Consider the following 25,847-nt stretch of genomic DNA (forward strand, 5'->3'; position numbering starts at 1 on the left):
GTGGTGAGCGAGAACCGGGCGGTTTGGGGGTTATGGGGGTGTTATTCAGAGTAGCTTAGATAAGGTAAGGAGGATGAAGAGGCGAGATGTGCGGCGTAATGAACCGGCTTCGAGCAGTTTTTGTGTGGTTTGGGCGCTAAATTGAATATTAGGAGTAATTCAACAGCGAATAAACGGGCGGCAAAATAAATCCGTGGTTATTATATTAGCGAAATGAGATCGTGAGAAGGACGGTTCGAGAGGCTCGTTCAATTTCGTGTTGGTGTAAATTGGCAGTCATAATCCCAGTTATATAGTGAAAATGGAAGTAGCTTTCGCAGTTGTGAGTGCTTAAACAAAATTATTGGCGTTATAAAATAAGACATTCAGTTTTGTGAAAAAAGTAAAATAATGTTTGTAACAATTTTTTTTAAGTCCGAAATATAAGAAACTCAACATAGTAAAGAGTATTTTAAGTATTAGAGTATTTTTAAAACATCACGTTGTTATGCATAAAACGGTCTGCGCGGTATGCTGTGTTGTCAAATAAACACACGACTCGCTTGCAACAGTGTAGCGCCTTCGTGATTCGCAGTGAAAACATTCGCCGGACAAACTAGTGAGGTACGAACAAGGAGTGTAACCTGACACCCCCTCGGCTTGCACGAAGCCGAAGCCAAGACGGTTTATGTAAACTTTATTAAGGCGTGCATTCTCCCTACGCCCCCTGGACCCCCTTCGCTTCGAATTGTAAGACGCGTCGGTGCATTACTCAGCTCGCCGCGTGTTTGCACAGATCGACGGCTCCGTGAACAGACTGCTAACATCGCCTCCGCTACTACGTATCGGTTTCACACAACACCGCTTCGTATAGCCGGAGCGAATTCTTCGGAATAACTTACTCACTTTTAAATATTTTTCCATTGTCCTTAAAGAACGTTTTTTTACATTAAACGTATAATTACAGAATATATCTTTTGAGTTTATTTTATTTTATTTAGCTCTAATTTTCTGTAACAATAGGAGACGCTTATTTTTACCGCTACTTGTTTTAAATTTTATAAATTGAAATGTCAATGCGGAATTCATGAAACAGACTGGAAGTAAGGTAAGCAAGAAAGACATTTTGAAGCGAGTTCTGCCATGGATCCGTATGCATTTAGCTTGCAGAGAGCGCGCGGGTGGTTGCCGTAGCGACAGTGGCGGAATCGACGGTGAGTGGCACATCTGTGCGGTGCGCCGTCGCTGCGTTCAGCGAGCATAACAGGGTGTCGCCACCCACCGCCCGCGCCAGCGCCGCGCTAGCACGATAGCCGACATTCGCAACACCTCGCGAACGACGCACTCGGTCGCGAGCTCACTTTAATATAGGGATGAAAATGATATTCGATTTTTATTTTACCTAGGTATATCCCAAATTGTATAACATATTTCTTGTTATTTTATTTCTGACTGGATTTATTATAAGATTTTATTTATTTTACACTTATAACTTATTTATAGTCACATTAAAATTTTAGACTTGTAGCTAGTATTATACTATGCCATTTTTAATATTTTTAGTTAAAAAATAGTAAACATGATAACTTAATAACAAAAGTATTTGCCGTAGCCTGCAAGTAAGTTATATTCGAGTAGGAAAATATATATAAATGAAATAAACACATGCAAAAAGTCAAAGTTCATAATAGAGCAATGTGAAAAAGTTAGTTTAGTGACGAGGGGCAGCCCTACGCGGGGTGTGCCACTTGCACCACCCACTTGTTTCAGTCAGGGCCGTGTTATGAAATCAACGCGTTCGAGCACAACACTCCTCTCTACGTTCGCATTCCCAAATGGAAAAAGCAGAACGTGGAGTACACCTCTACGAGAATTTTTCAAAGCGAAATTTTGTTTGAAATTTTAACAACTTCAACTTTGTGAAATTGGAATTCTGTTGGTACTCACATGTCGTTCCTCTGCTGAACTGATACCTGCGAACAAGGAGCGCGATGTTAGAACGAATACATCTTTTGTTGTTTACATCCTATTAAAGCATTATATGTGTAGTGCTTTCACTTTTACGTAAAGATATTAAAAGTAATATGTACATACCTAATTTAAAATAAAATTATATTAATAAAGTAGCAACAAACATTTATTTTCTTTGAAATTTCTAAAACGCGAGAAAACGAGAGAAATTTGTTTTATACATTTCAGAATGAAAGGTAAAGCATATAAACATACTATTAAATTATTATAAAATAGGGACGTTTATTCGTTTGTGTAACTGCTCTGATCGGCAGGTGGGGCGGGAAATAAATATTGCAAGCGCTGTCGGCGCGTCACGCAACTCTACGAGGTGTAATTTAATTTGCGCTACTAGCATTTGAAAGGTTTAATATATGTATCAGAGCAAATGTTTTATTTTTTATAATAAATTTGTTCAGTAAAGATATTTTTATTGTTAGTAGTTTGTTCTCGACTTTAAAATAATTTATTAAGCCGTGAATAATTGTATAAATGACACAATGTGCTAAGATGCTTTTCGATTATTTTAACAAATACCTATAATAACATACGGCTAGTAAGTACTTACTAAATAATATTATAATAAGAATGAATTAATTTTTTTGAGAATTTATCTTAGTCATGTTTAAAATTACTCGTTATCCCTTAGTAGTTAGGTACATAAGTATTACACGTTGGTATATGTCACGAATGCTTGCAATACATTTAATTATCTTGGGTAAGCTAGATGCATATGGAAATAGGTAGCAAGGCAATTGCAATATCAAATGATAACACTGCTATTCCTCTAACGTACGCCGAGATTATGCAGCACACACGTCACAATAATTTAGGACTAACACAAGCGAGGCCGTGCCGCCCGTGCCTACTGCGACAAATTAGTCTTAGATTCTACTATTGTAATTTATTGCATATTGCTACGAACGAAATCAAGTCAATTTCGGATATAATGCGAGTGAATGATATTACCTGTTTCGTCAGTGAATGAATACGAACGATATCATAAAATACATGCACGCAGTCGACCGTTTCATTTTGTATAATTATTCATAAGGTAAAGTAATTTTACATGGGGAAAAAAATCTTAAGAAACAAATTTAAAACCCAATTTCATAACTTGAGAACGTTTATCCAACAATAAGCGTTACTTCCACCGACCACACACTCATACTCACGTCTATGTTAATACTGAACATCAAAGGCATTATCTTCTATCGGTTAATTCGTCTAAGTTTGTGAGCAATAACCGAGCCAATATGTTTGTGATTATGTGCATATATTGCATACATATTAGGTTGTTAATACCTAGCATAGGGCGCGGCAGTGCATGAATTGCTTCAATTAATTTAAATGCAATAGCCTCAATTATTGGCCGTATACTCGCTATCTATGGATACACGCAAATTCGGAATGCGCGCATGAAACATACCACAACAATAGGCAAGCGATACTGAATGCGAAATTAATCAAATGATTATGGATATCTATATAGATTAAAATTTAATACAATTTGCTAAAATTGACAATATTGATAAAACCAGTCGTTAATGACATTCTGAAACGTATTAAAAAGTTTAGACTTTTGCTAAGTATTTAGATATTAAGCAGTTTTTGTTTAAAGTAAAATATCTTAGTAAATCAATTATAGCAATACTTTAATGTAAGATTGAGTATGTATTAATAATTATAATTAGAATATACGTATGTATATGTAGGTATATCATATGTAGAGTACGTATTTAATTCAGTGAACGTTAAAACGTAGCGCTCGAGTCAGTCCGCGGTGAGGCAGCGCGACGCGGGTGTACACTCAAGTCACCCGCAAAATTACGTTACTAATTGACTAAAACACGCGACGCTCACACCAGCAAGGAATAATTAATTGGGCGCGGGCAAGGTGCGGGGCGACGGGCGAGGAACGGAGGGGCCATCTGTACGGTAACTCTTACATCAGTACACCGATAATGGCACAAATTAGCCAGGGAAGTGGCAGGCGGAGGAGCGGTTGGGGTGGCTGAGGGGGCACTAAGCCGGAACATCCCGGAGCGCAGATTACCGCTTGCTTTTGTAATTAACCGGAGCGACGGGCGGCTTCCAAATCCATTTCTGTGTTACATTTTCATTTGCGGCGCCCTCTTGTTCCCAGTTCGTGCAGAGTATTCGTTTAATGTTCGAACCTACTTTTATGTTTGTTAAGTTAAAATTGTTTAGATAACTATTTAAATATGAAGTTCAAAGTGACGACGACTACGAAAAACAAGCGTTTTATATGCCTTGTCAATTTAGTCAGGTATTTACATGCCCTATCCAAACATTACGATAGGTAGACATCAATTCTTAGAAGTGACTTATTCATACTTGGAAAGTAATATCGGAGAGCTATAGCCGTCAGCGATCCGAAAACACGCAAACAGCGGGTTCAAAAAGCCTCTCGTAGGTGGTAAATATTGAAACAGAAGTGGGATCGGAGACGTCTGCCGTGGTAGCGGGGCCGTGGGTGAGGGGGTAGGGGGACTCTAATAGTCTCCAGTGAGTGGCGCATGGCAAACACGACGAGCATCACAAACACACGACAGCTCTTAAAATATTCATCTTATGTATTGATCCGTTATGATATTACACTTCAACAGGTTTTTTAGATATATATTTGAATTTTATAATGAAATCTACATTAAGTAAGATAAAATACTTTACCTAATACCAAAGGATAGATTGGATGTATTAAGCTGTTCTGTTTCCAAGAAAAACATATCATTTTTTTAAGACATGACGTCTTATTTTTTAAATTTCTATCGAAAATATGTACTTGCTTTAAAATCTACAAATACGATCGAGAAACGGACGAACAGAAGGTCGATTCTTATTTCGATTATAAAATAAGCTATGAAAGCATTTTGCTTCAAAATATACAATGTATTTTTAAAATTAATTAGCATTTTTCATACCATTGCCTTTATCGTCTGGTCGGTGTATATCTGGTGGTTTTGCTAAAACGGACAGGGGGTGATGAGGTACGCCAAGGCCTAGGAGCCCCGCAGGAGGTAGGGCGCCTTGCCCTAGTAGAGGTAGAGGTGGCGCGCCGTGCGCTGGCAGATGTGCCGCATGCATCTGCTGCAGGAGTCGTGGCAAGTCTGGCCTTTGTTGCTGGGGACAAAATTATATAGTTAAAAAAATATTTTGGTATACCTATAAGCATTTTAAATTAATTGTTGAGTATTCTTACCAGTGTTTTATATTATTGTCAATATAATATGGCATGTAATTCTCTTTAAAATTCAAACCAAGTAGCACATATTACGTCGGTGGCATATCCAAAATGTCTTCTAGTTAATGTTTAAATCAATAGTCAAATATGCAGGACAACACTATTAAGTTAAAAGTATAAATGTATAATGTAAAAGATTTTTATTTAAGCCAATACGATCAATAAATAACATTTTGTTGACAGAAAAGTAGTTTTTATCGAATCAATTCGCGCCATTAAAATTGTTTATGTTGTAACAAGATAAATTTATTCGAAAATATATATTTTTTAACACAAATATATTTTAGTATTTTTTAATAAAATATATGATGTTTGAATATTTAGATAGTAATTATATTGTAAGCACAGAAGAAAAATTGACATATTACGTTTATTGGTATATATGAATAAAGTGCGACACATTTTAGACTTAACTGACGACGGTCAAAGTGAATTGATGTGTCACCGCAGAACGCCGTGCATTTTTAAAACCGAGCCGAGGCAAATTAAAAAGTCCTCCACGGACCCCCGGCACCGCGGTGTTTTAAAATTTAAATGAGAGCTTCGCCGCCGCCGGCGACGACTGTGCGAAATTGATTACTCCTTCTCCATTATTCCCCTTTTTCCACTTCCCTCGTTTTCCCGCGCTTCCCGTTTCTATCTCGTCACGTTTAACTTTATTATTATACGGGAAGGTTTTGCCTGAGCTTCGAATAATCGCCTCCGCGAACCGCTTCCGCTCTCTCGCCCGCTCGTCTCTGCTCACTTCGGAAAGTTCAAATTTTTCCCGCTTGGGCGGCCACGATCTTTTATTTAGCCACCGAAAATTAATTGGTTTTTCGCTGAGGGCGGAACATATTTTTTATTGGCTGCTCATGGTTCTGATTTATTGTGTGTCGAAAGGTGGTGAGCGGCACTTAGCCGTAGTACATTTTTACTAGAAATATAATACTTAAGATAGGTTTTCATTTTGCATTTATTTGTCAATTTAAATTTAAGAATATATTTTAAGTTTCTCTCACAACCAAGCCTTAAGAAAAAAAATTTAATAATACATACACGTATCATTTATCTTATCCTACAATATTAAATAAGCAATTCTTTTATTTATTGTATATTGTGGTTCTCGGAAGCGGCTCCAACGATTTGGCTTAAAATTTGTATTTTAATAAGATTTTGTTTTTTAAGTTTTTTTATTTAGGTATTTCTGGAAAAAAAACGATTTTTTTCACAAAAGAAAATATAGTTAATCTAGTATTAGATACGAGCGAAGCTCGTACCACCCACGTACTATGAAATGTAAAATTATGTAAAATAAGTAAAAGATAATATAAGGTAAAGTTAAGAATATCTACTTTAAATTTAAAGGTGTTGCTTCTGAAAGCCGGGTGGGAAACCAGAGAAATCTAAACAAAGCCGAGGCGCGTCGAAACGGCTGGCATGACACGACCCAGCTATTGAGACTCACGACTCGCGCCTCACGCTCAAAGCCTCATCTCCCTTCCACCCCTCACCCTCTCCACTTCACTCGCTTGTTATTATGAATGACAATAATGTGCCGTTCATATCTCACCGCCATATTTTTTACGAAGTGCATTTTACTTTAGAAGTGATTAAATACCAGCAGGTCTCGGGAGATCGAAACTCGTTACCCTTAACGACTACGCCATCCGTTTACTTATCTCGCCGCAACTTTTGGTGTTTATATTAACTACAAATTAAAGTTTGCTCAAGTTTCGGTTATGAAAACAAGGGGAAAAGATTATTTTTCAATATAGAACTATAAATATAGAACTTTTAATGGATAATAAGTAATAACTTTGTAAAACTAGTATTTGTATTTTGTTGTATTATAATTACAAGATAACTAGTATGAAGCATTAAAGATAATTATTAGATATTCTATTTTAGAAGTAATCTAGTGTTAATAATAAACTAAAGCGACATGTAATAAAAAAATCAAGTTACATAATGAATATAGTGCAACAAACGCATTGCGTGGAAAGCTTCTGTCATAAAAAAGGTGCTTCTACACGTTTGGGTTTCACGGTACATTTACTCTGTCTATATACCCGCGAATAATTCTCCATTTATAAATGGATGATGTTCGCCGAGCGTGGATTTTTACGCTAAATATTTCCCTTCGCATCAAACCTCGCTGGAAATATTTTACGGTAAACATTAACAAAACGTTAGGTAAAATGCTTCTGTTCGAACCAGAGTGTTGCCGCATTTAGGATTTATTTAAACGTTTTATTAAATTTGTTTCATTGATATCCTATTCAAATATTTGTCGAATGTTATGTGTTGAATATTCTGTTAACGTTACGGTCACTTTCACAGCCAACAATCATACACTGTTGTTTTTAATGTACGTAACTTGATAAATAAATTAAATATTGTTTTGTTTTCTTTACAAATAAATTTCTTTTATCTGAGCGAGATTAAATTTATGCTTAAAACAAGTTAAATTAACAGCGGAATTTTGGAATTCACGTTTATAAATAGGCAGATAATAAAAGTTAAGCCGATTTTTTTATATTTGCTTTGAAAAGTAACAAAAAAGTTTAACACAAAAAAAAGTCATCTGTCTAGACGGTGCAGATAATATGTGATTAATCTTAATTTCTTCAGTAATTACCGAGCTGTTACCGTCGAACAACTTCGTTCGTAATAATCTATAATATAAACCCACAATCAGTTAACTTTAATAGCAACGAGAGGAAAGTTTCTTAGCACATTTAAATAAATTAAGGCCAGTTATTTTAAAGTTACCGGCGCATTAGAGCTATTTAAAGATTCATTTATAAGAGATAATTTCAGTTTATCGTGTTATATTCCAATTGAGCCTTTAATTTCTAATTTTATTAATGTAAGCGTTGATTTAATAATGAAAAATATATAACTATAATAGCTGACTATAACAATGATCTTTTTTACGACGGACAGTAATGAAAAAAGAATTATGTCATTTTCTTATTCTCTTTAAACGGTATTTTTATCACGCTCGCTAAAAGAAAATCAAATCTTAAATGAGATTACTCTAACAAACCGAATTAAAGAAGTCGTAACTTAGCGGACTGAACATTAGAGTTGATCAAATTATAGACGTTTGTAGTCGTTTATAGAACGGTGTAAGCTACAACGAGGGTAGAGGGTGTGGGGCGGAGGTCTGAACACGCACCATTAGACACGGAGTTCGAGCCCGAGGCGCAGGCACGCGACGCCAACACTTGTTACAACATCAGCTTTCAACATAATTGCGTCTAATCACATACAAATACGTATCAGCGTGCGGGATCCAATAAATCCGAGAAGGCATTGTGTTTCACTTCGATGGGTTTATTTTGCTACATGGTTTGTAATACATACATACATAATATCGAGAATTGAGGAATAATATAAATTTAGATGTATTCAATTTGATTGTAATTTCTGGTAAAAAAATTGTTTTATTATTTGAAATTTTACGTTTTTAATAAGTATAAACATACATTTTTATTTTTGGTTAATGTTATGTAATAAAAATAAGGCAGTATATCAAAACTCTAATAAACTTTCAATGACAAGGCGAATAGCCAACATCTTAACAGAAACGAAATATATGTGATTTAATAGTTTGTATGTATATTATTATAAAGGAAAACCTTTAAGATATCAATATAATGTATTATTTGTAAATAAAGAGATTCACAAAGCACTCAGCGACAGAATTTATTCCGAAACGCTCGATAGCGCAAAGTTAATGGGCACAAGAAACGCCGAACGGTTGCAATGCAATATTTATCACCCGGCCGCGAACGTGCCTAGGAAAAAATGACAAATTCATGTTTCCCACCCGCTCCGGCCGCCCCGCGCCCTGATTTATGCCCGTCGTAATTTTTATCAGAGTGCGGGACCCGGCGCGCGACATAAACTAGATAGAAATGTTTTCACGACTCGCTTGTTTATAAAGCCATCGACGGGGAAACAGATACGGTCTATTTACACTACGAGCACTCGTGTTTGTTCACATATCTCTTCAGATAATATTGCATAAACTACGCATAATACACTTGCTTATTCTATGTACTTATGTCAACGATATAGCTTATCAATTAATATCGAAATAATTAATGCGGATTATTTACTTAAATACCTATTAATAATGAAATTCCTTATCGGATTCGATACGCGTATCTGTGACACGAGGTCGCACGTCTTGCCTATCTCTTGGAGTTACGTGAATATTTTTTCAATGTGAACAATTGTGTCATAGGTGAGCATGGGAAGGAGATTGCATCGAAAAGCTATTACATCAGCGGAGGGCGACAGTCACCCCTTGGATCCGACGATGCGGAATAAAATCAGAACGAGAATTGATGAGCTCCTAAAATGTATCGACAAAGACGCTACAGGCTTTATCTATTGTAACGGAATTTACGAACGTTGAAGCTGTTCAGAGATAATATTTCATTCGATATGCTTTATATATCTAAAGATACGTGGCAGGGTGACGACAATATGAAAATATTCATTATTTTTTTGCTGAAGTTTCAGAAATTGTTTTAGCAATACAAAATGACACAAACAAAGCAAGTCGTTTCATCGGGACACTCAAAGCGGTAAGTGATTTTAATAGACGAGCAAACAGTCCCCAATTTGAGGAGTATTCCCTCTTCACAAATCGGCGCTCGACGGAATGGTCGCAAATCAGACGAGGAGGGCGAGGGCGCTCTCAAGGGAGAGCCCCTTTGATCCCTAGCTGACCCGAAAATAAAAAAGGTTCGTAATAAAAAAGGACCGACATACGGAAGGTGGCGCCGCTTTTTTATTTAAATTAGAGTGTTTTATAGGGGGAGAGCGATATTGCGTTTTGCCGGTTTCTCAGGGACCGTTCAGTAATCTGTATAAAAAGCTATAGATAGATAGGTAAATTCTAAAGTCTCGAGTACGATGAACCCGCACTTAAACCACTCGACTAAGATTTAAATCATTTGCTGATTATACTTTTATGTATATACTTTGCATCATATAATTGGTTTTTATTTACAAGGCATTAGCTCTTGAGAGCGTGTTAAATAATTCATGAGACTGTTGATTCACGGCCAAAACGCACATATCACATTCAGGTGCTAATATAAGTAGTCTTCTAAAACAATATTATCGCCAACTATTTGACTACTAATAATACAGCAGTACTTAATGACAGCCTTAATTTTTAAAATAGCTTTTAATATAAATCAGTGTCTGGCAAAGGTGGAAACATTGTCGTCAGTATGCGAGCTCTAAGAGTACTAATCGAGTTGGCTCGGCGCCCAGGACTCGAGATTAACAAGAGTCTATCGGCCGCACTCCGATGAGAGACGAGTGAGTTTCACCGCTTTATTTTTGAACTCATTATCTTTGAAGTGATTTATTTTGGAAGTCGTCGCCGTAAGCCTTGTGCTCGTCGCTCTCACTTTACACATCACGAGATTAGGTCGCTCTAATGACTTGGCATCCGACTGCGAAATAAACGATTGAAATAATAGACGGCAACGAAGTCCGCACAATAGATACGAAACATCAAAAACACTATTACAGTATTTTTAAATTAGTCAGAAATACTATTGAGGAATGATTTACCGCGTCACTCGACACCAGTCAACATTTTCGTATTTAGTAGTAATATGTTATCTTTTACACATATTTTGAAAGTGTGAAACATGTTAATTTAATATTATGTAAACGCTGCCACCGTGTTAAAAATCAACAGCTATCGACTTTATAAATGGAATTGTATTATACAATGAACATAGAATAATTCTACTCGGTGGCAATTTTATTAATTCAACGTTGTTGGCTGGCAGCCAAGTCGAGTAGCGCGGCTTAGATCGTTTAATTAACGACCGTCGAACTTTCGACCTGTTGAAAGCCGCGTGCCTTTACAAAATGAACTTACTTTACACATTCTTACAGCTTTAACAAATAAAGTTTTATATTGCATATTTTTAGAACTTGTTCGGTAATGTTCGCTCAGTGCGAACAGACTATTTGTTTAAATAACTATATGCGTACTCGCTTAACCGTTATACGTTTATGATATTTTTAGGAAATTGTGTGGAAATAATCACATCTTGCCAATTGGTTCATCATTTTAATATTTCAATGAAATAGTTGTGTTAAATTGATCGGATTGATATCCGTTCAACAATTCAGTACAATAAACTGAATGTTAACGAGTAGTTGAGAGATGATGGCGACAGGAGGCGTGAACTGTTTGGACAGTTGCCACAATCAGCGGGCTGAGCGCAATGTGGCGATAGCATTGCTAAACATTCCACGGCATATTTACAACACACCGATGTAGTACTTCAGAACTGTACAAACAAGACACGTGTTATTTAAATCGAATTTAAGCGAAATGTTACTAACCATTAGTATAAAATATACGGCATTATACCACACGAACATACACAAAAAACAAGGTAATATCATACGAACTCGTATAAATACAAGGTTAAACGTTTGGTTTTATTATCTATATGGAATTTTTTGCAGATAAAAGACAAACAGTGTTTAGATTTTACATCTAAACACTGTTTGTAAATATGTATGTAGCTTGAGTAAACATTCTTAAAGTGTCGAATTTACTGAGCGGTTAGCTACGTAGGTATAATTTATCTAGGTATATACGCCTTAATGTTTACTGTGTACTTATATATGCCGTATTAACTCATAACGGTCTCTACCAATAATATGTTTTACTGTATCATTTATATGAACATTTATTAAATACATCATACTAATTCATTAAAATTGTTTCGTTGTTTTTTATAATATTAATTTCATTAACATAATTAATATGTACCTACTACTTCTAGCTTATATATTTTTAAAAGAAAAATAGTATTAACATAGAATTAGATAACTTATATATTAATAATAATTATAGGTGAATTGAAATATAATGCTTACCCCAATAATAGCATTGAGTTCAGTCATGGTAACCTGCTTCGCCCGCTCTACCGCAGACGCCACTTGCTGCTGGTGTTCTTGTGAGAGAAAAGGCAATATTTGCGCTATTATAGCATTTAACCTTTTCGCGATCTCCGTCTGCAAAAAATATCCTAAATTGATTTCTAAATAAACATTATTAACTTTTAAGTAAATATGAATTACCTTTATTTTATAACTTCTAATAAGAAGGACTACTCGTAAGTTTTATACTTAGAGATAAACAGACAGAAGAATAGAAGACATTAAATTTTATTTTACAATAAACACCGAAGACACACACAAAGTACACAGTTTAAACAAATAACAAATGTAATTATCTATATCTATGAATGAATTGAACATTAACATTCAATAAAGATGGGGGTAATCAATTATTAACCGACCGCTAACAACGGAACGCGTTTTACATACAAATAGATATTCGAAAATGTTTCCACATTCCATCGGACCGGCGACGACTCGATACAATAATAGCGTTATTATAATTGTAGCCGATAAGTTGGCCGGCTCCGGCTAACAAATAAAATTAACACTATAAACAATATGCATGCGGTCAAATGAAATGATAAATCGCCGTGTTACCCGAGCCACTCGCGTTTATTGGCTTTGTTCGTATTTTCCGTTTAAATGCACATTAATTTTATTCACAGATTCGCAGTGAATCGAGAACGAATTAACATAATGAGCCTTTTGAAAGTGGTTTTACAACATGACACCTTATATTAACATCACCTTGTGAATATTTTTATTAATTGTTTTATGTTACTCGGTATTCTTCTGGTCGTATATAATATACATTTATATCATAATTTAAGTTTATCGATATAAGGACGTATAAAATAGTTTTATTCATATTTACATGTTGTAATGGAGATAAATTTGCATAACACGCACGGTACACTACTAATACATTTAAAATATATTTTAAACCTGTCCAATGGATCGTAGATCAAATGCTGATCTCGGTAATGTAATCGACATTCTATCGGGATTTATTAAACACATAAAAAAGTCCTACTTATATAATAAGTGTGAAAGTTTGTATGTTTGGAAATTTTTTACTCATTAAAGCGAAAACGGTAGACGTATTTGTATGAAATTTGAAATATAGACAGCTTACACCCTGACTACCTAACATTTGTTCCTCAAAACACGTGGGCGTAGCCGCGGGCGGAAACTAGTTTATAACAAATTAGTGTTGCATCGAATGCAACATTTCTGATCTTAACAATTAATAGCAAACAATATTTAGGAAATAATTAATCGTCATAGAAACGCTTGGTTTTAGTTATTTCTATACGATTTTAATTCTTGTTTGCATTGAATAGTTATGTACATTGTACACGGCGAGCAGACCGCAGCGAGCCGCGCCGCCACAAATTGTACTTTCATTCCACGCTAAATGGACTGTTTGTCGCGACCCGTGCTTCTGGTAATTTATATCTCGCTTTGCTTTACTTTACTGTTGCAGAGGTACATTCGTTTCATTATGTTAAGTTTTACTTAATTTTTTTTTTAGCATATTTCAACTATATTAAGAATTTAAAAATAGTATATTAAATAATGTATCAAATAAAAAAACAATGATGCTGTTTATTTATTTTCAAAATTATTTGATATAAAATGTGATGCGTAAATTAAAAGTAGATCTCTGTTTGTATATCATTTGGATATACAAACAGAGATCTAATAGGTCGAAAAATAATATTCAAGCTATGGAATTTCAACATGGAAAGATCTACGAAAATATTTGTTCGAATTGTAAATAAATGTATTGTCGGTTGTATAACACGGGCAAGTGACGCGAACAAGCCGCGACGCGCCCGAATTACCGCAAATTACATTACATCCACCGCGCCATCGCGCCGCATCACGCTACCCGACACCGTGCGATATCAACGCGCGAAACATCTGCTCGCTTAAATGTTTTTTATTTTTATCCTGTCTCTATTTTGCTATCATAATTGCATGTAGTGTATAGTTTACGCTATGTGAATATTAAATAGGACTTTATGACTGACTTAAGACATTTTAGTTGGTTTACATATTGCATATTGCAATAAATAATGTAATTTAAAAAATGTCTTTCTCATTCAATATATTAAAAAAAACGCTGGTTTATAATTATGCTCTTCATTTTGTTACGTCACATTGAAATTTCATTTGTATAATTTGACACTTCAATCTCAAAACAAAAAGACAAGATGTCCGTAAGTATGTTAATGCGTTTTGTTTTTAAAGTAGTTTTATTTCATCCTGAAAAATAATATCAGTTGTCTTAATATTATTTTTAAAAACAAGTTTTACACCTCTTAGATTTTAGAAATTCTTTCCCCTTACAGTTCGCAGTTACATAGCAAGATATGTGGGTAGGTAAGTCGGTAGACGGTATAACTCCCGAACAACAGCTGCGCACAGCGCGGGAATAAAAAAGATCGTACAAAAGGGCCGCAAAATACGTACTTTTGCGGGCTCTTCACAAAAGATATAGTAAGGTTTGTCATTAAGGAGTTCATCCCCGCGCGAGAAATAAAAGAGGTACGTGAGGAGGAAGGGAGGACGGGGTGAAAGAGACATGGGAGGAGGGCGCACTAATGGCTCCGACACTCATCCGCTAATGCCGCGGGTGACTTCTCTTTTTGCACGATTTTCACGTGGTTTAGTCGGTCGAGCTTTTAATCTGGAGTTGCATCTTGCGGTGACGCTCCATTTGTTCATGGATCTATATCTATGCTTATATATTATGTATATGTAGTTCTACAATATTACGTAAATATTGATAAAATCATTGAACTAACGTGAATCATAAAATTAGATATAATTTTTATTTAATGATCGTTTAATGTTAGTTTATTTTTAAATTAAATTAGTGATAATTGTACGCTATTTTAATGGTATTTTAATAATGTAAGGATTTATAGTGCAATTTAGTCTCAGTGACAACGTCATAGCGGCTGCAGTATCTATGCAGCCGGCGTTATGATGCGGTTCGGTTCTGCTCGTCGTGCGATGCTGAGTGCATGCATAAGGCGAGGGCGCGGCGTGGCGCGGTAGTGACCTAAATGCAGGTCTCGCTGGCGGTTTCACGCCGCAATTTATTGTCTCTTAGTTCTCTCGGAATACTCACGTCTGACCCGAGAGTATCGCGGTATAGCGACAGCGGATTAAAATTCTATTGGTATTCTACTCGAAATAAGTTAATACCCATAAACGTAGTAATAGATGCATAATATTTACAAGTAGATTATGCGACCTCTTTAAAGTTTTTAGTTTGTCCATTATTTTCACTTTTATTTTTATTTTTACTCATTGAGGGATTACAGTTTTAAATAGATAGTGTCAAAGTTAAGCTAAATTTTATTTTTCTTTATTTATCCTTATGAGTGTAATTTAAATCCTTATCACATAAGATAAACTAAGGCATAAACTCATATCCAACCACTCGGATAACACAAGCTTCTATTACAATCAACCGTGGATACAAATTAAATATTCGTTAATTACAAGCGACGACCGTTTAGACTGGCCCACCTTTCAATTAGGTTCAACAAATTATCGAACGCTATTAGTTTTTATATGAATATAAGGTATTTCGTTAAAATACAATTCAACGATGTTAAATTCAATTCAAGCTTGCAATTCACATTAAGAGCCACTTAGTTAAGTAACTATATAGAAACAACATAAACATTGATAACACCAGACAGATTTAAGTAGGTGGTCGGCAGTTGGCAGTCGGTAATTCAGTAAGTTACCGCTCTCCCTGGAGGCGAGCACTCCGCGCGATGAACTTTTACCGCGATTGTATTCGCGAAATAAACCAAACGGACGTAGAGGCGGTCGCGGTCGCTTCCACTGCGGTTTCGACCTTCATTAATGGATGCCAGCTCTTTTATGAATTATTTATGCATGCCGCGTTCAGCTTATCTTACCCGCATCGCTCTTGCTAAGTTTCCACTTTATTAAACAAAACAGTCGCGCATAGAGAAGGCTCTATTGTATTGTAAGCGACATAGCTCTTATGGCAAGGTAATAAATAATTCTCAAGCGAAATGGCATTCTAGTCGATAAATGGGCTATTATTGCAGTAGACAGAGGCCAACATTATCATCGATTCGTATCGCATTCGCAGAGTAATAATTGTTTAAACATAGCCTGCCACGGGACATTATTGTCTGGCACATCGATAATGCAATCCAATGGCCACGTCGCTTACTTCTGTCATTTCTCGTAGAGGTTGCAAATACGTATTACATAAATAAAAATATTAAATCGTAATATATTCCGTTTAATATCAGTTCTATGTATTTATTATTCGATATTAATAATCGACACGATGTCTGAGCGAGGGTCGAGGCGTGCCGTTAATATTCATTAAAAACAAATGGATAATATAATTATGCGGCAAAAACAAGTTGATTCAAGAGATGTCGAGAGGGTGACTGGTGCGGTGCGAGAGACATCGTTATCTTGATATCGAGAGTAGTGACTGTATCGAGTACGTACTCTCAATCGCAACTTGTAACAGCCCGGCAACGTCACTCCGTAATCAGATCGTAATTGCGCGACCAATGAAAGATGGAATTACAAAAAACAACCGCCTGTCAATTAATGACTTGAGATATAACTTGTCGCTGCTCTATAAATATGAAAGGTATATTTTTTATATTTTCATATATAATTAAATACACATGTTGTATAAAATTAAGTAAATAAGTTCGAGAAACATGTTATACCAATTACTTTTAATCGTTTGTGAAGTACCATAAAATTAAGAAAATTAAAGGGAACATCGACCCGTCATTAACATCAATTTAAAAGCCATTTACTTAGAACGTTATAATTAAAATGTATTAAGACGTAATTTCCATAATGTTTGACTAATAGGGTCACACAAATGTTTGTAATTGACATATCGATTCGAGAGTGGGTAATACACCGACGACCGGTACCTATTCACAATTGGACGACTCCGTGTTCAGTGTGTTGACTCTCGTGTTTCTCGCCAAACAAAGAGCCAGCTTCCTAGCTACCCTTGTTTGTTTAGGCCCATACCGAACGTTTACTGCCCTTTGTGTATCCTGCGTCTCCTGCCTCTCGCTAAAGCGTGAAGCCTTTTTGACTCGGCACTTTTTTCAAGAGCGCTTATAATCGCGTGTGAACCAAGGACTCACCAAATTGTTTGCGACCGTGTCTAATCTAAGTGTAAAGAAAAAATCTAATATTTAATTATATCATTTAAGTAAATGCGACAATCGATAAAAACGTTTAATCTAAGAATCTATAGCTATCGAATTTCGTAATTAAACACAAGATTCCTATATTTTCGTCATATTCATGACAAAGATTTTTTTTTAGTTATTCTGCGAATTTTGATATATATATATTAGTGTAGACTATGAAGACATTGTATGATTTTTAGTTAAATTTATTTTAAAAACCAAAATAACACACTAAAAGTAAAGTTAGGAGTGACTTAATATTTTTATTTCTTTTAATGATGAAGAAGCTTTTTAAACGTAAGTTGATATGAAGTTTCTTTTATAAGTTTTCACTATAGGCTTCCGCTTTAAAAATATATTACTTTGAATTAGTTTACAATTCATATCTTAGTATTTATATTAAATCGTTTGCTAAAAAAAACAAGACAATTATGATTGATTAGAATTCGCTATCACTTCAACATTCTTCTAACTTATGCAATACACAATACTAACTTCTTATAGTCTTATAAAAGTTCCTTAGCGACCGTTTTTTGAGCACTTATTTCGCTCTTACTGTCAATTATGACAGTATTAGATTTAGATTTAAAGAAGACACTTCGACTATATATAATTAATAATCCGCTAAACAAAGTTTTTGAGTAAAGCCGGAAGTGATTACACAAAACACATGTACCGAATTTATAGGTATTATATCGTGTAGGTATTTTTATTTACAGCGAAGCCCTACCAAGGCCTACATTGACGAAATAATCATAGCAATTAATTAGAAACCGTAAAGATCCTACAAATAATTACTGAAATCTAAAATAAGAGTTTCACAGGACTTGACGAATATGCTAACACAAGTTAAGTACAGGTCCGTAGACAAATCAATCAGTGGAGCCATACCCATACGCGTAACTTTTTGTCGGCATTAACGAGCCGCCTCGGCTAATGACTGCGCGTTTCTGCTGCCTTGTGAGTTGTGAGAACATTGTATACCGACACAATGGGGCGCCGACACAATACAACTACAAGTCTATTTTAGTAGTGCTATACCGGCAATTAGTGTAGTTAATGCAGAGTTTAAGTTATACAATCATCCAACGCTCCGGCACTTTCTATGCAAATGAGAATATACATAAGAGTTTATATTATAACTAAACGTCATATGAAAGCTTTAGAAAGTATATCGTATAATAATATAAATTGTGCATAATCTAGTATATTTTTTAAAGAACATGGTAGCGAACACATTAACATTATAAGATAGTGATAAGTTAATCACTAACTTACGATTTCCTTGCTCTGTCCGCTTGTCACGATAGCGTCGGTATCATGGATTTGCTACAAAATTGATTGGATTGATTACAACAAATCGTAACAATTTCATGTGATAAATAAATATGATACACAGTGTATTATACGATCGGCATATAGATGATAAAGTGCCTGATAAAAGCATGTTAACTTGAGATAAACCTGATATATAAACACTTATATAAAACCTTCCATAATCTCCTGTTAATAATGAAACGTAGTCAACGATGCCTGACACGCCATAACTTCTCTTAGATTTAAGATTACGATTCTTGAAACGAAGTAAGAACAATTCAATGAACATAATTTTGCATGTCAATTAATATTCGTCGATAGTCGATAAATCACGCGAGTCAAACATCTAATTTGATTCATTCAAAAACTATGACGTAAGTTATTAACCTTCGCGAAATTGAACGCTATTAGCAAATGTGTTATTCATTTATGGTAGACGAGTTCATAGCTTTCTCGTTTATAACGGCGAAGTTTGTCCGGCGATAGCGCGATGCGAGGAGATTGAGGCGTGTTTGTTTACATTTGCAGCGCTGTTTGCCAGCTCGTACTGCAGCGAACAAATATTGCTACCCGGCCTCTCGCAACGTAACGAATGCGAATAGTTAATTTAAGATACTATATACATCTGCAGCTTTTAACCTTTATGAATATGGATAGCTTGCCTTTAGCAATATGCATGAATTTATTTTTTTAATTTAATTTATGTAAAATTTTATACTGTATTCATTCAGGTTATTGGTTGTATCAATAAGAAATTAATAAATTACATCCAATATAACTTATTTAAACTATTTATTACGCATTGCAATTAATCTTCATTAGGAGAATTTTATGATGAGAGAAATTATAAGTTTCCAAATAATGACTTGAAGATTATTATATATACCTATAATTAAGAATAAGAGTGACTTATGTGCTAGTTATCCAGGATGTAAATTAAACAAATATTCGGTTATATGTATGTACATTGTACATAAAGCATAATGGTCGCAGCGCGAGCGACGCGGGCTGGGCGGAGGGGGAGGCCGGGGTGAGTTGGCATGTTTACTCGGTGTGTTTGCGCAGGCTGTTTGGACGCCCAGCTATGCTTATTGTACGCGCTGCTTCGACCTGCGCTCAATATTATTTATTTTATCCGACAGCTTTGTAGGAAATGGAATAAATATCAGAATTTCAATAACGTATTATATAGTTGTTACTAAACTATATGTGGCATAACATTATTGTGTAAATTAATAGTTTTTTTTGATATTTTTTAATAAAATGTCAGACATTTCTTCATATTTAATAAGGTTTCATAATATAAATGTTTACCAATTTAAATTTCCCAATTATCCCGCCAACGCATCTGCTAAATGTAAATAATTATTATGTTAATTTTAAATGTCAATATGTTCACGCGTATTAATGATTGTATTATATGACTAGCTTTTACGAGGTAACATGATTTGCATAAAGATTTTAAGCACTTGAAAGAACATTTTACATATCTTCAAAATAATATAATTAAATTTTTAAAAATTGCTTTCTTCATAAATATAATATTCATTATAAAAAACAATACAACTTATTAGTATAATATTGTTTTCAATATTTTAGAGTATTACTGCAAATCTTTGATGTTGGCGTACCGAAATCAAAATACATATTATATAGTTTTTAAAGTAGACCCTACTTTAAAAACCAAAGCACTTTTATTGAGTATGTATGTAATATAGTTATATGAATCTAATTTTAAGCGCAACAATAATGAAAGAGTTTACATATGAAACATTTCTTTGACTATGATACTTGATAATAGAAATTGCATTCATTAAAATTTTCTTGCATTCAATAAACTTTGGAATATTTTAATATAAAAAAAATATATTTATTGTTTTAAACACATCTTAAATTTTTTAAGTTATAAATATAAAAATAAAAAATTCTTTTACCGTATTTAAATTCACGATTTACAAAAACAGAATACAAAGTGTATATTCGAAGCGGCGGCGGCGCGGATTGGGCGACCGCGACCGCAACCGCAGCGCTGCGGACAGCCACGTCCGACCCACCCTAGCCTCCCCCGCTAAGCTCCACTTGTCTTTACATACACGCTGCGATAAAGACAGGGTTGCGTTAAATTGTTACTACAAATTACTGTATTTAAATACTCTAGTATCATTATAATACACGGTTATTTCAAATCGAAGCAAACAAAATATTTAAAAATATCTTATTTAACTAAGGTACGTAATTTAATAATGAAAAAGACAAAGTATATTTTGGGAGCTGCAGCGCTGAGTGGTCGGCCGCGACCACAACCGCAGCGCTGCGGACAACAACGTCCAACCTAGCTATGGCTCCCAATTAAGCTCACTTGCCCTTATATACTCGTACACTAGCAAAAACTATTACTACTTCATTATATTAAACTAAATACTATGATTTTTCATAGACAATATTTATAAGTTAGAAGTTATTTTAGCAATTATGCCTTATTAAAAGAAATGTGTAGATATTTAAGTTATTAAAAAAAAAAGAATATAGAAATATAATGTTTCACAATATTTATTAAGAAATAAATTTTGTAACATGATACAAAAATATGATTTTTATTTAACGCAAAATTAATCGAATAAATCATTATGTATTTAATGAAAGATCAACAATATAGGAAAACGAAGCCACAAAAAAAACACTCATTATTCATATTGTGTAGTCTAGGTACTGACAGAGCCTCGGTAAACATAATCCCATCCACTATTAACACGTCACAAAGAAAACCGTTATTTTAACGTTAATTAATCATTATCAAACAAACTACGCTGTACTACATGTGGTGCCTTCGTTTGGTCGTGATGACACGCTGGCGTGTACCTATTGCCATGTTTACGACACGTGGCGCCACACGCACTATCATAATTATTGCACCTCTATTACACATTAATATAACTCGAGTTTGATCGATAGGACGCAATCACTAATCAGATAGCTTTCAATAATAATAATAATCTTTATTCATATAAAAAGTAACAAATTATAATGAAGTCCCTGATTTCTGAGCTAGGCTCAAAGACCTGTATTAAAGATTGACAAAAATTATGTTACTGTGTTTACTGGTATTAAGAAGTACAAGCATTGCAGATTACATATATTTCGACAAAAAATTAAAACAAACAATTCCTTGTATTTATAATACTTATAAGACAAAGACGCAACAAAAACAAAACAACTTCACTTAGAACTACCCGAGTCTTAATCAGACAAAGCAATGTTTTATTTAACTCAATAATTATATAATCTTATCATTGAATGAAAAGCAAGAAATTATTGCAGGAAAGTTTGTGCACTTCAACGATAAACATCTCGCTGATAGCCATAAGTACAGGAAATAAGTATTCAAGTAGAAAATACCATTAAATATGTTGACGTGTTTCATTCATAGTTAACTGGACATCCATTTGTATGAATCAATGACACCTACGATATAACAACATTTCATATAAATATTATGTAGATATGGTAAAATATTAATGTTACCGTCTGAGATTATGAGAATAAATAAAGGAAGCTGATATTTTTATACCATAAAGATCAATGTTATGCGATAAAAAGATCATTTTTATGTCACAGTTTTAAATCGACGCGATAAAATCGCTCGTTATGAATATATAAATAAAAAATACATTATCTTTTTAAACCGGAATTCGTCGTTTGTAATTTCAATTCAACTTAACTCGAGAACCGTTATTACACCAACAGCATTTTTAATTGTATAATTATCGTAAGCCACATCGGCTGCCTATTAATAATTCAACACGCCTCGCACGCAATTACTGTTAAATAAACATATCCTTTTTTAATTACCTTGTAAATAGATACCTTTTTAATACAAAATGCGAAATAAAAAAAACAATTTTTCGTTTATTATCTGTAACCTGATTCACTACGTTTGCTATTATGTAATTACTTACTACTCTCAAGCGTTTCACCCTCGTCGATGAAATGTGAAGGAGCAAGTCATCGTTATTCGTCATATCGAATTTAAAACTTTGTTTTCATCGTAATTACACTTCGCCCCAACCCCGTTTAAAAGTGTGTTGTAGTACAACGCTCAGATTGTGTGGGATTCAGCCGTCAATAGCACCGCAGGCTTCCACCCTCTTTATTTGTACGTGGCCCTTCCCCCGTTGGAATTGTTTCACTATTTGCAAAGACTATCCGCACCCATCACCGCCACAACTGTTATACTACTTTCATGATATGTAAATGATGTTTAATGACACCGGCAGCGAGTCCTACTAGAATATTGGTATACCGTACGGCATCTTACACATAAATTACGGTTGAGCATGCAGAGCAGTAACGCTAACGATAGCTCTCGAAATTCTCACAAAGCCCGGGCTGCATTTTTACGAAGTATCACGGTGAATGGTAAATGAGTGAGTCATGGGCGTGTGGTTTACGAGTGGAATAGAAATCGTCTGTTTTAAATGAAGAGTCAAGGAGCGAACAAGGCGTCCATTATTCATGAGTGCCGTTTCACGCCCGACCATCGACAGACCCCGGCCGCGGCCCTCCGAGTGAGGCGGCATCAACGCAAACTGTTTCGAAATCAATATCCGTGTCTCAATCAGTGCAATTAAGGCGGCCCCGAAGCGGAGGCCGTATTTGGTGTAATTAGTTTCGCGCCATGTGCGTCGCTGCCGGCGAGGGGCGTAAATAAATAAGAATAAATGCTAGATTAACGTTAACGTGTTCATCACCTGCCGCCCGGACACTACGCTGGCTTCTATGTAACGCCCATACATGTTATTTGTCACGAACATTATTTATTGATAACATAATAAGATTACTTGTTACAAAACGTTTATTGTATAAGCTTTCGGATAACGTACAAAAATCATAAGACGGATTATTACTTACATTATTATTACGACAATATTTTCTTTCTTTTGATTAGTCTAATCAATTAAACTGATTGCAGATTATATTTTGGAATTTAATAAATCCCGAGGGACACGTACGCCCTATTTTTTCACATGGCGCACAAAGCATCGCCGGTGTCATTATAGGGTCCGAATTTGAAAACACAATTAGACTTAATACAGAGGTGATTGTTGTCGACTAAGGGTCGCAGGCGAGGGGTTACGGTAAATCCTTTAATTTGGCTCCCCTATCAAATAATAAAGCGAAGGGGCAGCGAGCACTGAGCGAACGATATCGCGTTTAGTGGTTTTATTGCAAGCGCCATCTGCCGCGCGCGACGTACTCTGTAGATGGAGATAATTTCGCTTTTACAGTGAGGGGCGACGGAGCGTTCATTGTGAGTTGTTGCGTTCATTTAGACAATTCACAACGCGGTACCCGCTTGTAGATATAGCGATATAGCGCACCCATTATTATACGGGACCCTTAACGACTATCTTTATGTGGATATGAACACACAGTTATAATTTGATACAGAAAGCGGTACGCTACACTGCACACGAAATCGAAATCATATTTGATATAGAGAACAAAAGATAATGATGTTATATATCGTGGTTTCATTGTTTCAAAAATAAATGTACTAATTTTATACGTTAATCAATTTAAAGAACAGAAAAAACCATTTATAGTTTCTATATTATAAAAGTACGTAGTTTAGTAAAAAAAATTTGTGTGTTCAAATAAGTAAAATTTTAAAAAGCACGCAAATTGCAAATTTTTGACAAATCGTATAAAAATAATTCGCGTTATACCTAAAAGTAGTTAGTTGTTACAGTAGAATTATAGACATAAAAAAAGTATAATACAAAATAAAATAATATGAATACAATTTGCTACGAACGCTGCAGTATTGTAAAACAAACAGGATTAGGGACATCTCGAGCGTCCCCGGGCCCCTGTTGTTTCATTATAAATAGTAGCTAAGCGGATCGGGCACGTGCAATGTTTTTATCAACGAGAGCTGGCGCAGCGCGGACGCCCCTAATGCAAGGGTAAACAATCCTCCGCCCCGCATATGAATAATTTCGCATTAAGGGCGAGGGAACAGTGGCGCGGAGTCGCAATAAACCGTAAATTATTAAATTATGCCGATGAGCTCAATTTTTCTTCTTGTTTTCGCCCACTTCGTATGTCGGTCATGGTTCACGATTTATAAATTTATCTTGTAAAATGACAAAAGGTCTCGATCGACATTTTAACCTATTAATACGAGTTTTTATTGCTTAATACAACACATGAATTCTTTGTCCCTCACAAATTCACTATTTAAAAAATCGTAACGAAAATTATGTTTATTTTTAACTTGTACTCGAAAGCTCACGAACAAATATTTTACAACAAACGAGTACCAGATATAGGGGAAATATGTGCACTGGAGCGCATAGTGTAGGGGTGTCAACGCTCGTAAAACACGTCGAAGTATTTTATCGATATCCCGTGGAGCGTTGAGAACATTGCACATTGCACAACCCTATTGTTTCGCTGTCGACACTCGTGACACTTCATGAAATCACTCCAGCGTTATGAATTTATTGCTCTTCAACTATTGACTTCCATTCGAAGCGCTCTATCAGCTCGGCACATGATAATTTAGTAGAAGGCGTGCTCCACCCAACATTAAATAGATTACGTTGAATATGTTTAGTTCGTTTATTATTCTACTTATGTTTTACCAAATGAAAGTTAATATCTGCATATCTTTTTAGGCCATAACGAATAGGTAATTGTGTACGACAAAATGTTTTTATTTTAATAAAAAACATGTCCTACACGCTCGCTTGATTAAATATATACGGAAATAATTATAATAATCGAGAACGTAAAGCCGGTTCGGGCGTAAATAATGGGTAGAGGAACAGAACAATAAGACTCCGTGTCGATACAGCCACACAAAGACGAAACAATCAATTCACGACGTAAGTAGGTGTAATTCGGCACGGTCTGGCTGCGGTCCGGCCCCGCGACTAACAAAAGAAAATCTAAGCAATTAGTCGTCGCCAGAAAGAGCGGAAAACGCGCGTTAGACGCGGTCACGCCGACCGACACGATGCGGTCACGACGCAATTCGTTCAAATGTAACAAATTCAACCTTATTGACTTTTCTATACTCCCTGAAGACA

At 35.2% G+C, this 25,847-nt stretch overlaps 1 protein-coding gene across 1 annotated transcript in view; it reads right to left on the reverse strand.

Annotated features, from left to right (window-relative positions):
* LOC126773459 (protein groucho-like) overlaps nt 1-25,847 on the reverse strand; it is a 52,165-nt gene that overhangs the window by 14,361 nt on the left and 11,957 nt on the right. Inside the window, exons 5-7 of the mRNA XM_050494410.1 lie at nt 12,173-12,310; nt 4,935-5,133; nt 1,927-1,952 (exon numbers count right to left, since the gene is read on the reverse strand). Coding sequence (XP_050350367.1) covers nt 1,927-1,952; nt 4,935-5,133; nt 12,173-12,310 — 363 coding nt within the window. The remainder of the gene's footprint in view (nt 1-1,926; nt 1,953-4,934; nt 5,134-12,172; nt 12,311-25,847) is intronic.

Source organism: Nymphalis io, chromosome 14, assembly GCF_905147045.1.
Source record: "Nymphalis io chromosome 14, ilAglIoxx1.1, whole genome shotgun sequence".
Lineage (NCBI taxonomy): Eukaryota > Metazoa > Arthropoda > Insecta > Lepidoptera > Nymphalidae > Nymphalis > Nymphalis io.